Below are 24,788 nucleotides of genomic sequence, written 5' to 3'. Positions count from 1 at the left end.
TCACAGGTCCTCCTGCACAGAACTCAGCGTCCAGCCCAGGCATGGCAGGCAGGTATGCAGCCATCTCCTCTCTCCCTTGGCCCCTGCTGCTGCCTCCTCTCCCCCAGACACACAGACCTGCCCAGCTGCTGCAGGAATCAGCGCTGGAGAAGCCATGTGTGTCCCTGCTTAAGCATTTGCTGCTCCCGGCTCACTGCTCAGCTGATAGGTGGGCGGGGAGCCGCTAATGAATATTCACTGAACTTAATCATTGGGAGCACATGGTTTCTCCAGCTCTGATTCTGGGCAGCAGGGACATCTTGAAGTGGGATAACAGTGGGATCCCACTCACTGCTGCCCCCCTCCCCACATGCTACATCCGTACCATAAGACGCACCCACACTTTCCTCCCAAATTTGGAGGAAAAAAAGTGCGTCTTATGGTCGGAAAATACGGTACATTAGAGAACCAAATAAAGCAAACGGGTCAAAAATACTAGACTTATTTTTTTTTAAGTGTGGAAAATGATCCAATATCAAATATCTGTGAGTGGGAAAATTATGTGAACCTTTTGGATTAGCAGATAATTTGAAGCTAAATTAGATTCTGGTGTTTTCAATCAAAGGGATAGCAATCGGGTGAGTGGGTGACCTGTTTTAATTTAAAAAAAACAAGGATGTATTTAAGACTGAACTTCACAACACATTTGTGGACGTGGTTTGTGACATAAAAAGGAGATATGCAAGGACCTCAGATGAAGAGTTGTTGATGCTGTCAATGCTGTAAAAGATTACAAATTCATCTCTAAATAGATTGGACATCACCAATTTATAGTCCAACATATTGTGTACAAATGAAGGAAATTCAAGATTATTATTACATTCCCCAGGAGTGGTGGATCAACAAAGATCACTCCCAGAGCAAGTTATATAATAATCTGAAGGATCACAAAGGAACCCAAGCAATCTCTAAACAACTAATGGCCTCTCTGTCATATTGGCTGATATTAATAATCACGAGTTCACCATCAGGAAGACACTGAACAGCAATGGTGTGAATGGCAGCATTGCAAGGAGACAGCCACTACTCTCCAAAAAGAACATTGCTACCTGTCTGCAATTTGCTACAGTAAGACAAGCCTAAAAGATATTGAAACAATATTTAGTGGATGGATGAAAGCAACATAGAGCTTTTTGGTTTAAGTAATAAGTGTTATGTTTTGGAAAACACTTCATTATTGCATAAAAATCTAATACCATCTGTGAAATATCGTGATGGTAGGCAGGAAAGAAGCTGCGGCAAAATCGCAAATTTTGCTGCTTTTTTCTCATGCTACATTTGTCTCTTGTGCATGCCGATAAAGATTAGTGCAAAAAAAATCGCATTCTGTTTAATCAGGTTTTATCATGAAAAATGCTGCAAAACCTGATACCTGCATTTTTTATGTGCTTTTAAGCATTTTTTTTTCCACCACCTATTACTTTCAATAAGTGAAAATGCAGAAAAACTGCTGAAAGAAGTGACATTCTCTATTGTGCAAAAAAACATGCAAAGCACAAAATACTAATGATAGAAAAACCAAGTTGAGATTTCTGAAATCTCAATGTGTGAAATTGTGATGCGTGATGTGCGAAAAGTAAATACTGGCCAACCAAGGTGTGAAATTGAACAATACCTGATCAAGTCAAGGGCCAACCAAAGTGTGAAAGTAAGCAGTCCTACAAACTCAATGCACTGCCAGGGTCTGAGGTAAACTATTCCAAACAAATTAACCCCCCCCCCAATGATACATTTGCCATTCTGTATTTTTTCATGAACTCATGAACTTTTTTGATCAGAATAGTCACTATTTTTCAGTCATAAAAATATTTTTACACTAAATAATTTGATCAAATTGCCCTTTTTTTTCTTCCAAAAATGGTTTTATGGTTGCACATATGTCTTGCATTGGTGACCTGTGTTCATGCTTCTGTGCTGATAGCAAAGCTGAACTTTGGGATCTTGAAAAATGCAGCAAAAAAGGCAGTAAAACCTGGCTTTTTGTAAGCAGCTTTTTTACTGCCAATAGAGCAGATTTAGCCTGCAGAAAAAAGCACAACGTTCCCTATGGTCCAGTCCGGGTCATCGGGAGCGTACATGATTACCCGGAAATTCCCAGTTGTTAGTAGAACATACTATATCTGGAGCTTAGTTCATTTGTCATTATCACTATAGATTCAGAGTGAGCGTACCTCTGTGAGATGGAAGCGCATATGATGACACATTATATCGTATTTAGGCCGGGTTTTCGTTGTGTAGCCTTCCACAAAGTAAGCCGTGAAATAGTAGGGATAAAAGAGCTGGGGTTGGTAATTAGCTGGTAGAGCAAACGTTAAGTTGTGTGATTCCCCAAACCGAAAGAGAATGTTCATGATGGTGCTACTGGCTGTTTTATGGGTTTTCAGGAAAAATATGTGTGTGTGAGGCTGGCAAGATCGCTCCTCTTTTCTTTCCATCTTTAATAGTCTCTTTTCACCCTCTGGCACTTGTTCCGGTGACTGCACCACAATCTTCTGTATAACACTGACATTCTTCTCATTAACAGGACCAGTTTTCTCAGGGTACCTGTAATAAATAATGCATATTTAGTAATTTTTATATAAAGGTTCAGAAGCAGAAATTTGTGGACAGTGCCCAGTTTTGAGGCCTAAAATAACTAAAAAATAAATAATATATATATCTATATATCTATAGATCTGTATATATATATCTGTTCCATAATTAAAGTGTCTGGAGAAACTGCAAGAAAAAAGTAGGAATGCATGGCCCTGCTCAAATCAATGGGCAGATAAGCCAAGGCTTCCAGATGGAAGGCAACATTTTTTTAGCGACTCTCTTTATTTTAGCTAACAGAGGAGAGGAATTTTTTAAAATCTACTATATAATTGTCTAAGGGTCACTTCCGTCTGTCCGTCTGTCTTTCTGTCTGTCTGTCTGTCACGGATATTCATTGGTCGCGGCCTCTGTCTGTCATGGAAATCCAAGTCGCTGATTGGTCGTGGCAAAACGCCCACGACCATTGTTACAACCAATCAGCGACGGTCACAGTCCGGCAGCAAAATGGCCGCTCCTTCCTCCCCGCAGTCAGTGCCGGCTCCATACTCCCCTCCAGTCAGCCCTCACACAGGGTTAATGGCAGTGTTAATGGACCACGTTATGCCGCGGTGTAACGCACTCCATTAACGCAGCTATTAACCCTGTGTGACCAACTTTTTTACTATTGAGGCTGCTTATGCAGCCTCAATAGTAAAAAGATCTAATGTTAAAAATACTAAAAATAAAAAAAAAGGTTATTCTCACCCTCCGACGTGGCGCTGTCCTCGGCAGTGCAAGTGGCAGGTTCCGGTGCTAAGGATGCTATGTGAGAAGGACTTTCCATGACATCATGGTCATGTGACCGTAACGTCATCACAGGTCCTGCGCTCATACCAACCCTGGGACCGGAAGCTGCCGTGTGCACCACACACAGGTGCCAGGACTTTAAGGAGCCTACGGAAGGTGAGTATATGTTTGTTTTTTATTTTAAGTCTTTTTTAACCACGCATATAGTGCCCACATTGCTTTATACTACGTGGGCTGTGTTACATACTGCGTGGGCTGTGTTATATACTACATGGCTGCTATGTACTATGTGGGCAGTGTTATATACTATGTGGGCAATGTTATATACTGTGTGGGCTGCGTTATATACTACATGGCTGCTATATACTATGTGGGCAGTGTTATATACTATGTGGGCAATGTTTTATACTGTGTGGGCTGCGTTATATACTACATGGCTGCTATATACTATGTGGCCAGTGTTATATACTATGTGGGCAATGTTATATACTGCGTGGGCTGCATTATATACTACATGGCTGCTATATACTATGTGGGCAGTGTTATATACTGTGTGGACTGTGTTATATACTACATGGCTGCTATATACTACGTGGGCAGTGTTATATACTATGTGGGCAGTGTTATATACTGTGTGGGCTGCGTTATATACTACATGGCTGCTACATACTACGTCGGCAGTGTTATATACTGTGTGGGCTGCGTTATGTACTACATGGCTGCTATATACTACGTGGGAAGTGTTATATACTATGTGGGCAGTGTTATATACTGTGTGGGCTGCGTTATATACTGCATGGCTGCTATATACTACGTGGGCAGTGTTATATACTGTGTGGGCTGCATAATATACTACATGGCTGCTATATACTATGTGGACAGTGTTATATACTGTGTGGGCTGTGTTATATACTACATGTCAACTCGCACGAGTCTCACACCTCAGTACCCAACACACCGCCAATAGATATATCTATCTATCTATAGATCTATCTACCTATAGCTATATTTATCTATCGATATACCGTATATACTCGAGTATAAGCCGAGACCCCATTGAGACATAAGTAGGTTAAATGTTTTTGAATATCCATTTTTAATCAGTAGCCCTATATAATGCTCCATGCAGTTCATGATGGGCCCCATAAGATGCTCCATATAAAAATATGCCCCATATAATGCTGCACAAAGGTTAATAATGGCCCCATAAGATGCTCCATAGAATAATATGCCCCTTATAATCCTCCATAAAGGTTGATGGCCCCATAAGATGCTCCATAGCATAATATGCCCCATATGCCGCTACATAAAGGTTGATGGCCCCATAGGATGCTCCATAGCATAATATGCCCATATGCTGCTGCTGGGCGCCAAGTGCGAGGGTCCTGAGCAGGCAGGGACACCGATGCGCTATGGGGGCTAGGTCAGGAGTCACCACTGGCTCAGTCCCCCAGCACTTGCGACATTCACCTGTTCCCATTCCACCGCCATGCACCGCTGTGTCTTCCGGGTCTCTGCAGTGACTGTTCAGGCAGAGGGCACGCACTGAACATGTCATCGCACCCTCTGACCTGAACGTCACAGCCAGAGGATGTGGAAGACAGTGCGGCGGTGGAACGGGGACAGGTGAATATCGCATGGCTTACCCTCCCCCACCTACTCATCTCATCCTGGCGTGGTCTCTCTGCAGGTCCCTGCTTCTCTGCGCCTGTGTTGAGCAGTCACATTACTGCTCATTAAAGTAATGAATATGTGCACCACACCTATGGGAGTGGAGTTGCGTCCATATTCATTACTTTAATGAGTGGTACTACGTGAACGCCGAACACAGGAAGAGCTGCAGGCACCTTCTGAGAGGTAGGAAGGTGCAGAGACCGCGCCAGGAAGGTGCAGAGACCGCGCCGGGAGGGTGAGTATGATGTGACAGCTGCCACTCCTTCCGCTCCCCCTCCAACCCCTGGGACAATGACTCGAGTATAAGCCGAGAAGGGCACTTTCAGCCTAAATAAATTGGCTGAAAATCTCAGTTTATACTCGAGTATACATGGTATCTATCCATCTATAGATATATCTATCTCTAGATAGATATATCTATAGATGGCTAGATATATCTATAGATAGATGGATAGATATTAGATAGATATATCTATAGATAGATAATACCAAGGTTTTTTTTTCACCATTTAAATATTAAACAACCTATACATGTTTGGTATCTACAAACTCGTAATGACCTGGAGAATCATAATAGCAGGTCAGTTTTAGCATTTGATGAATATGGTAAAAAAAATCCAAAAACCGGCTGTGGAGTTGCAATTGTTTTGCAATTTCACCACTCTTGGAATTTTTTTCTCATTTTGAGTACATGCTATGGTAAAACCAATGGTGTTGTTCAAAAGTACAACTCATCTCACAAAACACAAGCTCTCAGAGGCCATATTGACAGAAAAATAAAAAAGTTATGGCTCTGGGAAGAAGGGGAGCGAAAAACAGAAACACAAAAAACGAAAAAGGGCTGCGGCGCGATGGGGTTAATACCCTGTCTTGACTTATTCTTGTTGCTTTTTATACCTAAAGGCGGCTTCCAAATCAAATTGAGATAAAGTGAGAAAATATACCTTGCAATAAATTCACACTGAAAAAATGTTATCAGAATATGTTTGAATGAACAATGCAATTATTAGGACCACGCAGCAAAAATAGAAAATCTGATGAGCGTGAGGTAGTAAAACATGTAGGTAGAAAAATCTTCATGAACGATATTCAGAAATAATGGTTCTCTTTTATGTGACGGCATTCTTTTTTTATTTTTTTTTCAAATAATTTTCAAAAATTAACCATAGCGCTATTTAACACCCATAGAGATGCACAACGAAAGTGAAAAGGGTTATCTGGTGAAAACGAGTTGATAAGTGATAACTTACTGATCTATTTTGGACTGAACTCTGGGACCTTCACCAATCGGCAGAACTGGGAACGTTTATCCCAGTTAGATTAGAGCGACACTGTACATGCTCTACCGCAGCTCCAATCATTTCCTATGGTGCTACCGAGCGCTGTGCTTTTTTTTTACGAAAACCAAATAGAGGATGAATGGAGCAGTGCTTTGGCATCCGACCTGCCAGTCCATTTTATAATGGGGATACAAGTCTGCCAATGGGAATAAAAAATCCTGTTCTGCAATTGGTGCAGGTCCCAGCGGTCAGACGCCACATCAATTAACAATCCATGGGATAGGTGATCATTTGTTTTTAGCAGACAACCCCTGTAACTTTGTGTTGCTTAATAACACTAGATAATACTACCGATAATAAATAATACAGCCATATGGCTGTGAAAGATCAATTATAATAGTCTAATAGATAAAACAATACATAGAAGAAGATTTTTGAAACAAAAATCATTAAATTCTCTAATCTAAATTCAATTTTCTCAAACCACTCACCTTGTCAGATTCAGGAATAAAATCACAATGGAAATAATTCCAGAGACGATAAACACAATATATAATTGCCTCAGATGTTTGATTATTCTTTTCCTGGAGGTGAGATAAAAAGTTACGGTAATTCAAATCCAAGGAAGGTAGATGACCTGATATGAGGTGGGTGGGTTACAGTGGGGCAAAAAAGTATTTAGTCAGTCAGCAATAGTGCAAGTTCCACCACTTAAAAAGATGAGAGGCGTCTGTAATTTACATCATAGGTAGACCTCAACTATGGGAGACAAACTGAGAAAAAAAATCCAGAAAATCACATTGTCTGTTTTTTTTATCATTTTTTTTGCATATTATGGTAGAAAATAAGTATTTGGTCAGAAACAAACAATCAAGATTTCTGGCTCTCACAGACCTGTAACTTCTTCTTTAAGAGTCTCCTCTTTCCTCCACTCATTACCTGTAGTAATGGCACCTGTTTAAACTTGTTATCAGTATAAAAAGACACCTGTGCACACCCTCAAACAGTCTGACTCCAAACTCCACTATGGTGAAGACCAAAGAGCTATCAAAGGACAACAGAAACAAAATTGTAGCCCTGCACCAGGCTGGGAAGACTGAATCTGCAATAGCCAACCAGCTTGGAGTGAAGAAATCAACAGTGGGAGCAATAATTAGAAAATAGAAGACATACAAGACCACTGATAATCTCCCTCGATCTGGGGCTCCACGCAAAATCCCACCCCGTGGGGTCAGAATGATCACAAGAACGGTGAGCAAAAATGCCAGAACCACGCGGGGGGACCTAGTGAATGAACTGCAGAGAGCTGGGACCAATGTAACAAGGCCTACCATAAGTAACACACTACGCCACCATGGACTCAGATCCTGCAGTGCCAGACGTGTCTCACTGCTTAAGCCAGTACATGTCCGGGCTCGTCTGAAGTTTGCTAGAGAGCATTTGGATGATCCAGAGGAGTTTTGGGAGAATGTCCTATGGTCTGATGAAACCAAACTGGAACTGTTTGGTAGAAACACAACTTGTCGTGTTTGGAGATAAAAGAATACTGAGTTGCATCCATCAAACACCATACCTACTGTAAAGCATGGTGGTGGAAACATCATGCTTTGGGGCTGTTTCTCTGCAAAGGGGCCAGGACGACTGATCCGGGTACATGAAAGAATGAATGGGGCCATGTATTGTGAGATTTTGAGTGCAAACCTCCTTCCATCAGCAAGGGCATTGAAGATGAAACGTGGCTGGGTCTTTCAACATGACAATGATCCAAAGCACACCGCCAGGGCAAAGAAGGAGTGGCTTCGTAAGAAGCATTTCAAGGTCCTGGAGTGGCCTAGCCAGTCTCCAGATCTCAACCCTATAGAAAACCTTTGGAGGGAGTTGAAAGTCCGTGTTGCCAAGTGAAAAGCCAAAAACATCACTGCTCTAGAGGAGATCTGCATGGAGGAATGGGCCAACATACCAACAACAGTGTGTGGTAACCTTGTGAAGACTTACAGAAAACGTTTGAACTCTGTCATTGCCAACAAAGGATATATTAAAAAGTATTGAGATGAAATTTTGTTTCTGACCAAATACTTATTTTCCACCATAATATGCAAATAAAATGTTAAAAAAACAGACAATGTGATTTTCTGGATTTTTTTTTCTCAGTTTGTCTCCCATAGTTGAGGTCTACCTATGATGTAAATTACAGACGCCTCTCATCTTTTTAAGTGGTGGAACTTGCACTATTGCTGACTGACTAAATACTTTTTTGCCCCACTGTATATGGTGACTGTTGGGAGCTGGATTATCTAGTGTCTAGTGGGGTATGTTTGTAATGCCGGGCGGTAGCCGTAGATGAGGTACTCCTCTTCCATGCTGCGGCATGCTACATGAAGACGGGAGTCCTGAATGGATGTTCGTGGTGGTATTACTAATGTGGACAACTTCAGGTTCAGCTCTGCCCCAATTTGTGCAGCGCCGAAACCATTTATACCCACGATGAGGAAACCAGACAAGTTTATAAAAATAAAGTCCTTTTTACTGACAATAAATCTTATGTACAGAAGTAGTAGGAAATAAGCTTGCTGTTTTCTTCTGCATACTACAGAGGCACATTCTTATCGATCCTGGATGATGGCACATTACTTGTGGTGAACATTGCAGATGATCAACAGGACAAATTAGGTAACTGCCACATGGGTCAATGTCTTTTGCTGTGACCACTGCATCCAAACTGCACTCTAGGGCCCCATGGGTCAATGTGTTTTGCTGCGGCCACTGCACTCATGTGAAACAGTGTAAGGGAGCTCTCACTAGCTACCACGTTATTGACGTACCCCAGCCTGGCTGACTCTGGCTTCCTTGATGACTTTTCTCCAGGTCTGCTAACACCACTGCTTCCTTTAGGTTTTCTAGTAGCTTAAGGTACCGTCACATTAAGCGACGCTGCAGCGATATAGACAACGAGCCGATCGCTGCAGCGTCGCTGTTTAGGTCGCTAGGAGACGTCAAACACCGGCAACAGCTGAACAATGCAGGAGCGATTCAGTGACGTAACGACGACTCGCTTATCGTTCTCGCTGGTTGTTCTCTCCATGAAAAAACATTGCAGGCATCGTTGCTTTTGCTGTCAAACATGATGAATCACACCGACCTAACGACCAAATAAAGTTCTGGACTTCTAGCTCCGACCAGCGATGTCACAGCAGGATCCTGATCGCTGCTGCGTGTCAAACACAACGAGATCGCTATCCAGGATGCTGCAACGTCACGGATCGCTGTCGTTCTCGTTGGAAAGTTGCTCAGTGTGAAGGTATCTCCAGCTTGCCTGCTATGAGAAACTGCCACCACTGAAGATCTCTTGCTGAAACTTGCTCCTTTTTCTTGTCTCTTCCCACACACACACCCAAAGATGATAGTCTTCTTCTGAGTGTGTCCTCTATTCTCTCTTGCTCATTAATGACTCGATCACCACAAGAACTAACACACGGGTCCCTATTACTTCCCCTCAACTATAGGCCGGCCCTATAGTTAACCCTGACCGCCTAGCAGGAACTTCCACCTCTAGGAGAAAAACACATACAATAGAGTAGATTTTCATATATTTAAAACAGGGGTCTTCAGAGGGGTGTTACGCCATCTTCTCCAACCTTTACAGGTTGATTAATCTTGTTGTGTTTGTTGGGAATTATTGGTAGATATTAATGTCAAAAGTTTATTCCAGCTTTGGTGACTTCTGTATCTGCAGATGACAGTGATGTCACAACTACAAATACCTTCCGGGACACACTCTACAGTTATAGTGCACTTATTATAATCACTAGAATAATACAGGAGCAGACAAGAAGAATTTCATTGAGCCATTCGCAAATCAGTTTTAAAAACAGATCTGTGTCTCCGGTTTGTGAGACTCTGAGCTTGTCCTATTCTCATCTGTTCTGATGATCAGACTCGGCCATTAAAGTCTATGAATATTCATGAGAAATGGATGACAGATTGAAGACAGACTTTGTACTTCAGTGTTACATTTGGGTTCCTTTTGTTTTTAACTGATACATTAAAAGGCAGTGAAGTAAAATATAATATATATATTATATATTACATTATTTATACTGTATAATATAAAATATAAGTCTACCTGCTTCAGTGAATAAAAGATGAACACAAAAAAAAGGAAGCAACTGTGATGACACCTCAGATCCATTTCTCTCAGATGGTAACAATCACACGGACTTGTGAATCTAAACTCAGACCGAGTGTATAAAAAAATAGTCCAACTTTGCGCGAGTCCAAAATGGAAGATGGATGTGAAAATTGTTGGCTCTCTTGCTTATTAGTCTACATACATCTGAATTAATCCTATGGATCCTCACTCAAAGAGGATCACTACTGCTAGTCTAGTGAAAAGTGGCAACAGTATAGAAAAAATGAGCAATTGTTGATAACATAATATAGTTCCGCAGTAGTCCTAAAAGGGAACCTGAATTGTTAAACAGGCAAACTGATCTGCCAGCAGCAGTTTATGTAAAGGAGGTCAGAAAATAGCAGATTAATAAAAAGTTTTGTGTAAAAAAATTCAGTAACATTTATAAAGTATTGATTGAAATCTCTGTTGATTTTTGACTTAGGAGTCCAGCGGGCGATCTTATCAGTAATTATTAGCTATCTATGAATACATGCTCACATAGTGAAGGTTGTCAATCATTGAGTGACAACGCTCATGGACTTCTTAGCCAAGAAGCAGCAGAGATTTCAAGACACTATTAATAAGTTAGGACACGTTCACATGGCAATATTGTGGATAGAAGTTAAAGCTAGGAGTTGAACAGAGAAATTTATAATGGAAAGGCTTAGTTCACACAGGTGTGTTCTTGGTCTGAGTGCCATCCGTAAATAATATTCAAGTCTTTCCATGGGCGTGGAGTGCAGTGAATATTCATTTCTCTTTAGTACAGGCGCAGGAGTTAGGAAACAGCCGCTGGCTCCTGCCTCCTGTGACCCACTCCTCCACCGCTGCCGCTCCCCCACCTCCCCACCTCATCCAGAGCAGGTACATCAGGACTATAAGATGCACCTCCCATTTTCCTAGACATTTTTGTAGGAAAAACCTGCGTCTTATAGTCCGAAAAATACGGTAGGACTAAGTGGTGGAAAATGATGTTCAACAGAGAAGATTGTCTCTGTCTGCATCATTATAGTCAATGGACTTGTTAGTGCATACGCTGTTTTCCAGGGCTTTAAACGTAGGTCCAGAAAGTGCCCCTGATGTGCAAAAAGGCTCACCAAAAATACGGAAAGGAGGATTTCAGTGAAAGGTGTGCCGCAAAAGCTTCCAAGATATTTCATTCTTGTCATTGCATAATAGAAATATGGTTTTACAAGTGAGGTACATACAATTTTTGCTAGTAGAACTGGTAAAAAAATGTGACCCTAAAGCTATGATTTCGAAAGAAACCTCTAGGGCACGAAAGCAACTCCCAATGACAACCAAAGTGAAACACATTTGACATAATACTTGATTAAAAAAAGTCTCCATGAGTCCAAGCATTATAGTTGTATCATATCAAAGCAGTCTATCAATTGTCACTGTCAAAGTTTCCCTGTAGTCACATGGAGCATTATGAGGCTCTACCATGACAGGGCAAGATCAGGGTCTGTAGGGCCCTCTCCCAATGTTGTTGACTAAAGGGGAGGAAGAATAACTCTGGAAAACTGAACATTGGAAGTGACACAGCTAAAGTACCATAACTATCCTGGTCATCACAGCAATTTTCCCACTCTCAACTCTTGCACTTTAAAGAGGATCTGTCAGTAGGATCAACCCTTCTAAGCTGTCTACATGGGCATGTAGGTCATAGGAAGCTGAATAAAATGATAGCTTAATATCTGTGATCCAGAGAAATCTGTATTTTTCTTATATGTTAATATAATTAAATTTAATTATTAGGACCAGGCGGACCTTAAAGGTACAGGCCGTCTCTTCTCTCTTCATTGATCCTATATTGTTATCTTTTGCACTTCATGCGCAATACGTGCTGCGTTATATTTTCCCTGCTTTGATTATTCATTACCATACATATTTGTTTTTACACTTTGTGCACTGTATGTGGTGCATTATATCTATTTACCTATTTTTACCTATGCACTTTAATTACCTCACTATTGTGTATATTTACCTTCTAATAACCATGTTAAGTGTTTTGTACTAACTTTGATATATATTACTTCCTCCCCCTTTTTTACTTCTATATTTTTTCATTTTTTCTTTTTCTTTTTTTCTTTTTCGCTTTTTCATACTTCACAGTCACAAGCACATATGTAGCCTTCTGGCACAATTTTCATTTTTATTTATTATGCATTCTTTATTTTTTATACCGGTATATATGTTTTTTATTGGTTTATTTCTCTAAATAAATTTAAAATTAAATGAAGAGGGGCTCTGTGTATATGATCATAAATGTATTTCATATTGTGTCGTTTATGTGATCACAATTGATTGGATATACGGTATATGTTTTTTTTTTTCCATATTTTCCCTTTTTTTGGTCTGCTACATATAATATATATATATATATATATATACATATATATATATATATACATATATATATATATATATAATCTTTTATGGGTATGTTCATAGGATATATACAGTGGGGCAAAAAAGTATTTAGTCAGTCAGCAATAGTGCAAGTTCCACCACTTAAAAAGATGAGAGGCGTCTGTAATTTACATCATAGGTAGACCTCAACTATGGGAGACAAACTGAGAAAAAAAAATCCAGACAACCACATTGTCTGTTTTTTTAACATTTTATTTGCATATTATGGTGGAAAATAAGTATTTGGTCAGAAACAAAATTTCATCTCAATACTTTGTAATATATCCTTTGTTGGCAATGACAGAGGTCAAACGTTTTCTGTAAGTCTTCACAAGGTTGCCACACACTGTTGTTGGTATGTTGGCCCATTCCTCCATGCAGATCTCCTCTAGAGCAGTGATGTTTTTGGCTTTTCGCTTGGCAACACGGACTTTCAACTCCCTCCAAAGGTTTTCTATAGGGTTGAGATCTGGAGACTGGCTAGGCCACTCCAGGACCTTGAAATGCTTCTTACGAAGCCACTCCTTCGTTGCCCTGGCAGTGTGCTTTGGATCATTGTCATGTTGAAAGACCCAGCCACGTTTCATCTACAATGCCCTTGCTGATGGAAGGAGGTTTGCACTTAAAATCTCCCGATACATGGCCCCATTCATTATTTCATGTACCCGGATCAGTCGTCCTGGCTCCTTTGCAGAGAAACAGCCCCAAAGCATGATGTTTCCACCACCATGCTTTACAGTAGGTATGGTGTTTGATGGATGCAACTCAGTATTCTTTTTCCTCCAAACACGACAAGTTGTGTTTCTACCAAACGGTTCCAGTTTGGTTTCATCAGACCATAGGACATTCTCCCAAAACTCCTCTGGATCATCCAAATGCTCTCTAGCAAACTTCAGACGGGCCCGGACATGTACTGGCTTAAGTAGTGGGACACGTCTGGCACTGCAGGATCTGAGTCCATGGTGGCGTAGTGTGTTACCTATGGTAGGCCTTGTTACATTGGTCCCAGCTCTCTGCAGTTCATTCACTAGGTCCCCCCGCGTGGTTCTGGGATTTTTGCTCACCGTTCTTGTGATCATTCTGACTCCACGGGGTGGGATTTTGCGTGGAGCCCCAGATCGAGGGAGATTATCAGTGGTCTTGTATGTCTTCCATTTTCTAATTATTGCTCCCACTGTTGATTTCTTCACTCCAAGCTGGTTGGCTATTGCAGATTCAGTCTTCCCAGCCTGGTGCAGGGCTACAATTTTGTTTCTGGTGTCCTTTGACAGCTCTTTGGTCTTCACCATAGTGGAGTTTGGAGTCAGAATGTTTGAGGGTGTGCACAGGTGTCTTTTTATACTGATAACAAGTTTAAACAGGTGCCATTACTACAGGTAATGAGTAGAGGAAAGAGGAGACTCATAAAGAAGAAGTTACAGGTCTGTGAGAGCCAGAAATCTTGATTGTTTGTTTCTGACCAAATACTTATTTTCCACCATAATATGCAAAAAAAATGATTAAAAAAACAGACAATGTGATTTTCTGGATTTTTTTTTCTCAGTTTGTCTCCCATAGTGGAGGTCTACCTATGATGTAAATTACAGACGCCTCTCATCTTTTTAAGTGGTGGAACTTGCACTATTGCTGACTGACTAAATACTTTTTTGCCCCACTGTATATTTTTTATGTGTATTCCTAATACGGGCACACTCTTTGTTATAGTACTACCGTTTGCCAAATTTTGATTAAATAAAGGCGTTTTTATTGAAATATTTATTTGTCCAGTACTTTCCATTGTCCGCTGATTTGGGTATCATTGCTTTGGTATCCATGCAAATGTGTTTGTAAGGAGACAAACTTCAATTCTGCTGTACTGTATTAGATCTGCTGTTCTGTGTTAGTTTTTACCTCCTTTCAGATCTGTGTGTGATTATGACGGCAAAGTGTCAGTCATTACATGTCACACTGATAACACCCCCTTTCTTTAAGCTCTGGAAGCAGATTCTTGTGGAGATCTGTATCTGGCCCATAGATGTTAAAGGAGTTATCAACTACTTGGACAACCCCTTTCCAGTCCCTATGTTTCCCCCCTTTTAAAATAACAACACCTATACTCATCTCTGGTGCCGGCGTTCCAGCAGTATCAGCATCGGTTGTCCTGTGGTTCGTGTGACAATGTTATATTAGGTGACCCCTGCAGCCAATCAGTGGCCGCTTCACTCTTCCCACCTTAGGTTAAATCAGGTTTTTATTTTTAGATTCTGTCTCTCACAGTTGAAGTGTATCTACGATAAAAATTACAGCCCTCTCCATTCACTGTAGGTGGGAAAACTTTCAAAATCAGCCGTGTATCAAATACTTATTGTCCCTATTGTATTTCCTTTATCCTGGTATATATGTTCCCCTATATACAGCTCTGGAAAAAATTAAGAGATGACCACATCAAATCCCTGTCATGGGTGGATCGCTCCCACGTAAGGGCACTGGGGTACTCGGTACCGGGTCCTTCTATTCCCTCAGCGAGGATGTCACGGTGGCCCGACCCGGACTGTGGCCCTATGAGGGGCGTCCAATAAAAAGGCAGAGTTCGTAGATAACGGTAGTGTTCGTGACGCCACCTGTGGTATTCGGTCAGAGTGACCGACGCTGCTCAAGGGTCCGCTGGGGTGATGTTATGGCAGCTATATGGTGTATCTTCCCACAGGTGAAGTATTTCCCCAGGGCTTCGCAGAAGTGTAGATGGTGATGGTGGATGATGTAAGGCGCGGCGAATAACGAGGACACAATGGGTGCAGTCTCTTTACCTTTACTGAAGGCTTCAGCATCCACAGTCCAGAGTGCTGGATGACAAGGTAGGCAGAGTCCGGCCGGTCTGATGGCAATTCCAGAGTCCCCTTATCCAGGCGGAAATCAGTAGCCTTCCTTCTAGCGCTCGTGCGTTGTAGTACCCCTCTGCTGAGCAACTCGGTAAGGTCCTCACAACTTTTGTGGATGTTATGTCATATCACGGTGATGGCCTGAGGCTATTTTATAGGGACCCTAGAGACGCCCCTCCTCCACAATTGCCACCGTGTCTGCTTGGGTGTTTAGGTCGGACAGCCAACTTGGAATTGACTGCCCTGCCGGTCTCTGAAGTAAAGTAGAGTCTATTACTCCCTCGGTGTTCCGGCCACCGGCCCGCGCTCCAGAAGGAGGCAGCCTCTCGTAGGACAGGACTCCTTCTGGTTTTTGTTCTCTTTTTGCTGTGACTTCGTGGCTCACTCCCTACAACACAATTCTCTTCATGTCCTTTCTTAGGATACTGCCGCATGGGTTGCAGGCGCAGCTCCATGTCTTTCTGTCTTATTGAGCCTCTGATGTTCTTCCTTTCCCCTCGGTCTGCCTGACAGGTATTCCCTGGGCCGAGCCCAGTCTGCTTCGCCTTCCTTACTCCTACTCCCTCCAGTCAGCTTCTCTCTTCTCCTAGGTGTTACTTGGGCAAAGCTCAGTCTGCTTCTCTCTAACTTCCTGCCCAACCCACCAGTTTTACCCTGATGTGAGGAGTGGCCTAGTAGATAGAACCTTTTGCTCCCCCTGGTGGACTGGAGTGCGAAGTGTGCTGTGTGTTTTGTGATATCTGGCAGGGTGAACTCCTTTGGTGCCATCAGATGTAACATCACTCCCCCTGGTGGAAGAACGACATTACTGCAACAACCTAGACTCTGGGGCGCTGCACCAACCCCCCCCATTAAATCCAGCACTCTCGGGCTGGGAAAAAAACACAACAATTACAGGTTAACAAAAGACATGCAAAATTTTTGAAATGCTATAAAACAAATTAATTTAACAGTGCTTCCCTTTATGGGAGGTGAGAACACTTGAACGTTGCAAGCCAGGACATATTTACATTGCGCATTTGACTTTTAAAGGCAAATTGAAAAACAATTACTATCTAACTATGAAACATAATTACCCATACAGGTATTCTATTCACTAAGTGCAATTACCCTCTAAGGGTATACTATCATTGACCCTTAAAGTGCAAATCAACATTTTATTTATTCTTCTTTCTACATATGCAGGACTATCTGTCTACCCCCACGGGCATACTGCATCTTTCTTACTAAAACCTCAATTTTATTTAAAGTACATCATTAAACATTCTATCACTATCTAGCTACATACTATCAGCTATATAAACATTATTACTATTTAACTTCTCAAAGCAACACTATCAAGGTGCAACAAGTAAACATTCCCTTTAAGAGGAAACTCAAATCTTCTCTGAGGTAGTGCAAACAATCAACAAGTCAGTTATAAACTTTAAGCCCATAGAAACTTTCACGTCGTCATCAGGAACAGTTTCTTCGCAAAGTCTTCTTTCTTGTAAAACCAGTAGAGAGCACCTTTAAGAAGCTGCAAACTATTTACAAGCAAGTTCTAATCATGCACAGTTCATGATTTCAATGTTCCTTTGTGTAACAGTGATGAAAACTTGAAACAATAGGGATCCCGGGTAAACAAAGGGATCCTTTTAAATGTTAACCCTGGAAGGGTTTTGAAGCAGCAGGGAAAGAACAGTTTAAAAGAACTATATACAGTTTCGGTTTTCCGAGGTTTACTCAAGTTCTGAAGGTAGCAATAGTCGAGGTAGCCCAGCCGGATACTGGCGGCTACCAGATGCTACGTAGGGGGCTCCCTCACTCCAGACGGGGGTCTGCGTACCCACAGTCTTCTGTTTAGGCACAGCTGGAGCGCAAACCATCACTGAAGTCATCTCTTTAGCCACCACAGTGGTAGTAGTGGCAACAGTACAGGTGGTGGTCCTGACAAAGGTGCACGTCGGGGTGACAATGGTGGTTTTCGTGACAGCGGACGTCTGGACACAAGGTGGCACTGTCACCACGGGAGTCGATTGGGCTGGGGCCTTGGCCTGGTGCACGACAGGGTCCCTCTTTTTATGCACGTTTAGAGCAAACCAGCCCTTCTCACCAAAGTGCCTGGTATAGGTAATGGTGTCTCCCGGGTAAAGGTCCCGATCAGGGTGTCCCTCCCGGAGATGCGACTCCACATCTCGGCGGTTAACGAATACCTCCACGTACAGTCCAGGCTCCTTAATAAAGCCCAAACCTCCAAGGAGTCTGAAAGTCACGACTTTGCCCTGCTTATGTGGGGCCTGGTGGGTGCTGCGGTCCTTGCGGGCATTGGCCTTGACTGCTAGGTCCTTCTGGTCAAAAGCCGGACGGTGGGCCTGGTATTCCACCTCCTGCTCCTCCCACTTTTGGGCAAGTTTGGCCTGGTATTCCTCCCAACTGAGGACTTCCACCATCTTCCCCTCCTGCTGTTTGGCCCCGGGGAACCCCATGAAATCTGGCCCGGGGTTCACCCAGCGGTATACAGTCCACTCTGTGTAGATCTCACCTGGCAGGGTGGTGGGCGGTAATCGGGGCCTTCAGGAAGTGCTCCATACCCGTGGCCTGGTCCCAGGGCTCTAGGCGCTGGAGGCGGTGAGTACTGCGGGAAGGTGGCGCTGCGACAGGGCCCACTAGCAGGTCCTCAGTCACCGGGGCAGGGTCAGCATCCTTACCTGCCACCTCGGTGTCCTGGGTTTCAACTGGCTCCACCGGCAGCGGACTCCGCGATGGTGTTGGCAGCGGCTCCGGTAGCGATGTGAGGAGCAATGTCAGCGCCGGTGAATCTCCTGCAGGTGCCACCAGGTATGGAGCCTCGGTCGTCACCTGCAGCTGCAGGAGTTGATCTATCAGCTCCTCCATTCCAAGCTGCAGGAAGTCAATATCCTCAGTGGAGGTTTGGCTGCGGTGCCCTTCCAGGTAGCTGGGGGAGTCCTCTACTCCGACTCCATGCTCTGGCTCCGGGGTGCTGTCTATGGCGTCCTCCATGTGGCTCACTTCCTTGTCCTTTTCCCGCTCTCTCCTCCGTGGGCGGTTCCTGCTTCGTTGTCTCCGCCCACTATTGAGGATTAGTAGGCGGATCTCGGCTGCTGACGGACACGTCCTCAAGGTACAGAAATATTTAGACTGGGCGGCCATTGTTTTTCGCACTTCTCAGTTCATTGATGCCCACAACTCCACGCCCTTCTTCTTCTTCTGCGCTCCTCGTGGCGCTGTAATGGCGGCAGTTTTGGCAGGAATTTTTGGCAGTAACTTGCAATACACAGTCCTTTCAGCAGAAGCAGTTCAAACACAATTCTGGCAAAGTTCTAAGGCATACATGACCTGATTCTTCAGGCTTAAGTAGATCCTGTTCGTGACGCCAAAGTTGGATCGCCCCCACGTAAGGGCAATGGGGTACTCGGTACCGGGTCCTTCAATTCCCTCAGCAAGGATGTCACAGTGGCCCGACCCGGACCGTGGCCCTATGAGGGGCGCCCAATAAAAAGGCAGAGTTCGTAGATAACAGTAGTGTTCGTGACGCCACCTGTGGTATTCAGTCAGAGTGACCGACACTGCTCAGGGGTCCGCTGGGGTGATGTTATGGCAGCTAGATGGTGTACCTTCCCACAGGTGAAGTATTTCCCCAGGGCTTCCCAGAAGTGTAGATGGTGATGGTGGATGATGTAAGGCGCGGCGAATAACGAGGACACAATGCAGTCTCTTTACCTTTACTGAAGGCTTCAGCATCCACAGTCCAGAGTGCCGGATGACAGGGTTGGCAGGGTCTGGCCGGTCTGATGGCAATTCCAGAGTCCCCTTATCCAGGTGAAAATCAGTAGCCTACCTTCTAGCGCTCGTGCGTTGTAGTACCCTCCTGCTGAGCAACTCGGTAAGGTCCTCACAACTTTTGTGGATGTTATGTCTTTCTCTCTCTCTGTCCCCCAGATGGATAGGACAAACCCGTATGACAGTGATGGCCTGAGGCTATTTTATAGGGACCCTAGAGACGCCCCTCCTCCACAATTGCCACCGTGTCTGCTTGGGTGTTTAGGTCGGACAGCCAACTTGGAATTGACTGCCCTGCCGGTCTCTGAAGTAAAGTAGAGTCTATTACTCCCTCGGTGTTCCGGCCACCGGCCCGCGCTCCAGAAGGAGGCAGCCTCTCGTAGGACAGGACTCCTTCTGGTTTTTGTTCTCTTTTTGCTGTGACTTCGTGGCTCACTCCCTACAACACAATTCTCTTCATGTCCTTTCTTAGGATACTGCCGCATGAGTTGCAGGCGCAGCTCCGTGTCTTTCTGTCTTACTGAGCCTCTGATGTTCTTCCTTTCCCCTCTGTCTGCCTGACAGGTATTCCCTGGGCCGAGCCCAGTCTGCTTCGCCTTCCTTACTCCTACTCCCTCCAGTCAGCTTCTCTCTTCTCCTAGGTGCTACTTGGGCAAAGCTCAGTCTGCTTCTCTCTAACTTCCTATCCAACCCACCAGTTTTACCATGATGTGAGGAGTGGCCTAGTAGATAGAACCTTTTGCTCCCCCTGGTGGACTGGAGTGCGAAGTGTGCTGTGTGTTTTGTGATATCTGGCAGGGTGAACTCCTTTGGTGCCATCAGATGTAACATCACTCCCCCTGGTGGAAGAACGACATTACTGCAACGACCAGGACTCTGGGGCGCTGCATGGGCAGCCCAATCTCCAGACCTGAACCCCATTGAAAACCAAACCTCTGGAACGTAACAAGAGGCTGATGGATAGTCACAAGCCAGCAATCAAAGAAGAACGGCTTACATTTTTGCACCAGAAGCAGTGTGAAAGGCTGGTGGAAAGCATGCCAAGACGCATGAAAGCTGTGATTAAAAATCATGGTTATTCCACAAAATATTGATTACTGATCTTTTCTTGAGTTAAAACATTAGTATAGTGTTTTTTTAAATGATTATGAACTTGTTGCGCATTTTTTAAAATTTTGACCATGTTATCAGAAGACATGTTATCAGAAGTTTATAGAATAAAATAACAATTTACATTTTACTGGAGCTGCAGGAGTTCTAAACATGTGAGTAATGATTTTTTTTATCAACTTCACTTCACTCAGACAATTTTTTTTTTTTAAATCCTGGACAGCCCCTTTATGGAATAATGCAGTGGAGCGCTCCCCTTTACCACTAACTAATGACTGCTGTGTAACTGCATGTATACTTGGAGGTCAGCAGTCACTATTGAGGGGACAGAAACATCACCCCCATAATGGCTGCAGAAGACATATAATTACGTATTCTTTGTTACTTGCTATTACACAAATGCCACAATGTTTTTTTCTGCTATTTTTTTTCTGTAATTACTAGTGTTGAGCGATACCTTCCGATATCCGAAAGTATCGGTATCGGTTTGGATCGGCCGATATTCAAAAAATATCGGATATCGCCGATACCGATACCCGATCCCAATGCAAGTCAATGGGACCAAAATATCGGAATTAAAATAAACCCTTTCTTTCCTTGTAGGTTCATTCTACATGAAGGAAAACAACTAAGAATAATGTAGGATGTATGGGGGAGGTGGCGGAGACATTAAAGGCAATGAGGATTAGTCCAATCAAATAGAATAGCATGATTTTTTTTTTTTTAAAGACGTTCGGATTGAAAAAGATATTGACTATGTAAATTTTTTTTTATTTTGTCAGATATTGATGTTTCACTATTCCACGACCTTCCCCTTCTTTTTTTTGGAGTTGGCTAACTCGACCGCACCACGACGGGGCAAGCATAGGCGTCTCAGTGAAGTTGACACAACCCGGAAACAGCTGACGGTGCTGAAACCAGGCTTGGCACGAGGGAGTACCTGTGACAAGAACACTGCCGAGAACCAGCTGGCGGTGCTGGAACCCGGATGCGTTGCCCCAGTGTGCAAGAGCCAATGGCACGACCGAGGACCAGCTGACGGTGCTGGAACCCGGTTACTAAGCTGTAGGTGCCCGCGCTTAAAAGCACTACCAAGGACCGCCTGGCGTTGGCGGAACTCGGATACCCAGGAGGAGGCACCTAAGCCAAAGGCTCGGCCCGGAAATAGCTGACGGTGCTGGAACCAGGTGGTGGACCCGAAGGCCCACAGGAGAGGAGAGAACAGCTAGGCCGCGAGGCAGCCGCAGTTACCGAACCCCAACAGTCCTACAGGGGGAGCTGGGCCTACTGGCACTACAGAACCAGCCTTGACTACCAGTTCACGCAGCCCACATAGGAAGCTCCTAAACTGGAGGCACCCTGGAGTTGGCTAACTCGACCGCACCACGACGGGGCAAGCATAGGCGTCTCAGTGAAGTTGACACAACCCGGAAACAGCTGACGGTGCTGAAACCAGGCTTGGCACGAGGGAGTACCTGTGACAAGAACACTGCCGAGAACCAGCTGGCGGTGCTGGAACCCAGATGCGTTGCCTTGCCTATTAAAGATTGTCTTCCTAGAGCCCCAACTAGCGGTGTTGGAGCAAAGGGTAAGCAGGGGGAGATGAGTGTAGGCCGAAGCCTGCACTGGAGGCAGCTTTGTGTCTGCGTTGCGTTTGCAGGACACTTTGCCGGCTGCACACTGGGGGAACAGCTGGCGTTGCTGAACCCCACTAACACAATGGCATGTGTTTTTCTCTGTGCAGCTAGCACTTGCGGGCAAAAACTAGCGATGTTAGAGCCCGTGTTGAAGCAGGAGGAGGAGGAGAGGAGCAGAGTGTAGGCCGAAGCCTAGTTGAACCAATTTCAAAGGAAACCTTTAACCCCCCCTCAGGTGTTACAAAGTACAAGAGACACACCTTGTGCAGTATTAATGCTGCACAAGTGAAAGGTTGCTCTATTAATTTGTCTACTTGCACACGCTGAATGAAAGACATACACAATTTACCCCATTCTACAGTCAAACTGTAGTGGATGCGTGACTTGGTTTTTTGATGAGATGCAGCACAGGTGTCCAAAATAACGCCTTGGTGCTTGGCGCAGCTTCCTGAGCGTTGTTATTTGCTGTACAGGAGTCTGCGCTCTTGTGTTATCCCTTGGCAATGCCCTGTTAGCGCTGCCCATCTTATGACATCATTTCATGTTGGCCGGTGCGGTTAACGATGGCCATAAATCCCAGACCCACAGTGTCTTTTCATAAAGCCACACTGCGGTGCTGGGATTCGTGGCCTTGAGCAGTAAATATTTTGGCCGCTCACACACGTCCTTACACCTGCTTCAGACTGGGCGGCCTCTGCTGATCCCTTCTCGCATGCCGCGGCCATGAGGCTGCACAGTCTGAAGAAGGTGGAAGGAGATGAGTTAAGACAGGCGAAGATATGCACTGCTCGTGCCCATCAATCACACCCTCGCAGTCAAAATAATTAAGACAACGAGGAGCATTTTATTCAGGCAGGGCGGACGAACAGGCGCAAGTAGCCAACCAATGATGTCAGAAGACGGGAAGCGCTACCAAGGGGGGTGCTGCGTATCATTAGAAAGGAAAGTCACACCTCAGGGACAGTGGAATGGTCTCAAAGAGACACATTTTGTACGTGTTGAGTTCCACGTGGGCAAGGAGAAAACATCAGCCACCTTGTACAAATGCAGCAGTACTGCTGTACAAGGTGGCTGTTATACATAGAAACACCTGGGGGTGGGGGCCAGGCTCCCTTCAATTTCAGTTCATGTGCCTGCATGGCGTTTGCAGGTCACGTTGCAAGCTACACAGCAGGGGAACAGCTGGCGTTGCTGAACCCCACTAACACATTGGCTGGCGTTTTTCTCTGTGCAGATCGCATGTCCGGGCAAAAACTGGCGGTGTTTGAGCCCAGGGTCAGCAGGAGGAGGAGAGGAGCAAAGTGTAGGCCGAAGCCTGCACTGGTGGCAGCTTTTGGTCGGTTGTGCCAGCGTGGCTTGTGCTGGACACGATGCCGGCTACACAGCGGGGGAACAGCTGGCGGTGCTGAACCCCACTAACACATTGGCTGTTGTTTTTCTCTGTGCAGCTAGCATTTCCGGGCAAAAACTAGCGGTGTTTGAGCCCAGGGTCAGCAGGAGGAGGAGAGGAGCAAAGTGTAGGCCGAAGCCTGCACTGGTGGCAGCTTTTGGTCGGTTGTGCCAGCGTGGCTTTTGCTGGACACGATGCCGGCTACACAGCGGGGGAACAGCTGGCGGTGCTGAACCCCACTAACACATTGGCTGGTGTTTTTCTCTGTGCAGCTAGCATTTCCGGGCAAAAACTAGCGTTGTTAGAGCCCAGGGTCAGCAGGAGGAGGAGAGGAGCAGAGTGTAGGCCGAAGCCTAGTTGAACCAATTTCAAAGGTTACCTTTAACCCCCCCTCAGGTGTTACAAAGTACAAGAGCCACTCCTTCTGCAGCATTAATGCTGCACAAGTAAAAGGTTGCTCTATTAATTTGTCTACTTGCACAAGCTGAATGCAACACGTACACTATTTAGCCCATTATACTGTTAAACAGTAGTGGAGGCGTGACTTGTCTTTTTAAAGAAAAGCAGCACAGGTGTCGAAAACAACACCTTTTTGCATGGGCGCAGCTTCCTGAGCGTTGTTAGTTGCTGTACAGGAGTCTGCGCTCTTGTGATCCTTTGGCCATGCGCTGTGAGCGCTTCCTGTCTTATGACCTCATTTCATGTTGGCCGTTGCGGTTAGCGGTGGACATGAATCCCAGACCCACAGTGTGTTTTCAAAAAATCACACTGCGTGGCTGGGATTCGTGGCCTTGTGCAGTAAATATGTTTGACGCTCACACATGTCCTTACACCTGCTTCAGACTGGGCGGCCTCATCTGATCCCTTATCGCCTGCCGCGGCCATGAGGACAACCAGTCTGAAGAAGGCGGAAGGAGATGAGTGAACACAGGCAAACATATGCACTGCACATGCCCATCAATCACACCCTCGCTGTCCAAAAAAATAAGACACCGAGGGGCGTTGTTTCGAGCAGGGGAGATGCACAGGCGCAGCCAGCTAACCAATGATGTCAAAAGACGGGCAGCGCTAACAAGGGTGGTGCTGCGTGTCATTACAAAGGAAAGTCAC

General features: G+C 44.5%; 1 protein-coding gene across 1 annotated transcript in view; it reads right to left on the bottom strand.

Moving 5' to 3' along the window:
• The window catches only part of LOC138680899 (galactose-3-O-sulfotransferase 2-like), an 81,463-nt gene that overhangs the window by 6,171 nt on the left and 50,504 nt on the right, over positions 1-24,788 (bottom strand). The window contains exons 2-3 of the mRNA XM_069768114.1: positions 6,806-6,898; positions 2,211-2,583 (exon numbers count right to left, since the gene is read on the bottom strand). Coding sequence (XP_069624215.1) covers positions 2,211-2,583; positions 6,806-6,898 — 466 coding nt within the window. The remainder of the gene's footprint in view (positions 1-2,210; positions 2,584-6,805; positions 6,899-24,788) is intronic.

The sequence above is a fragment of the Ranitomeya imitator genome, chromosome 5, assembly GCF_032444005.1.
Source record: "Ranitomeya imitator isolate aRanImi1 chromosome 5, aRanImi1.pri, whole genome shotgun sequence".
NCBI lineage: Eukaryota > Metazoa > Chordata > Amphibia > Anura > Dendrobatidae > Ranitomeya > Ranitomeya imitator.
Note: the sequence above shows the minus strand (reverse complement) of the source record. Positions and strands in the feature narration are given on the sequence as shown.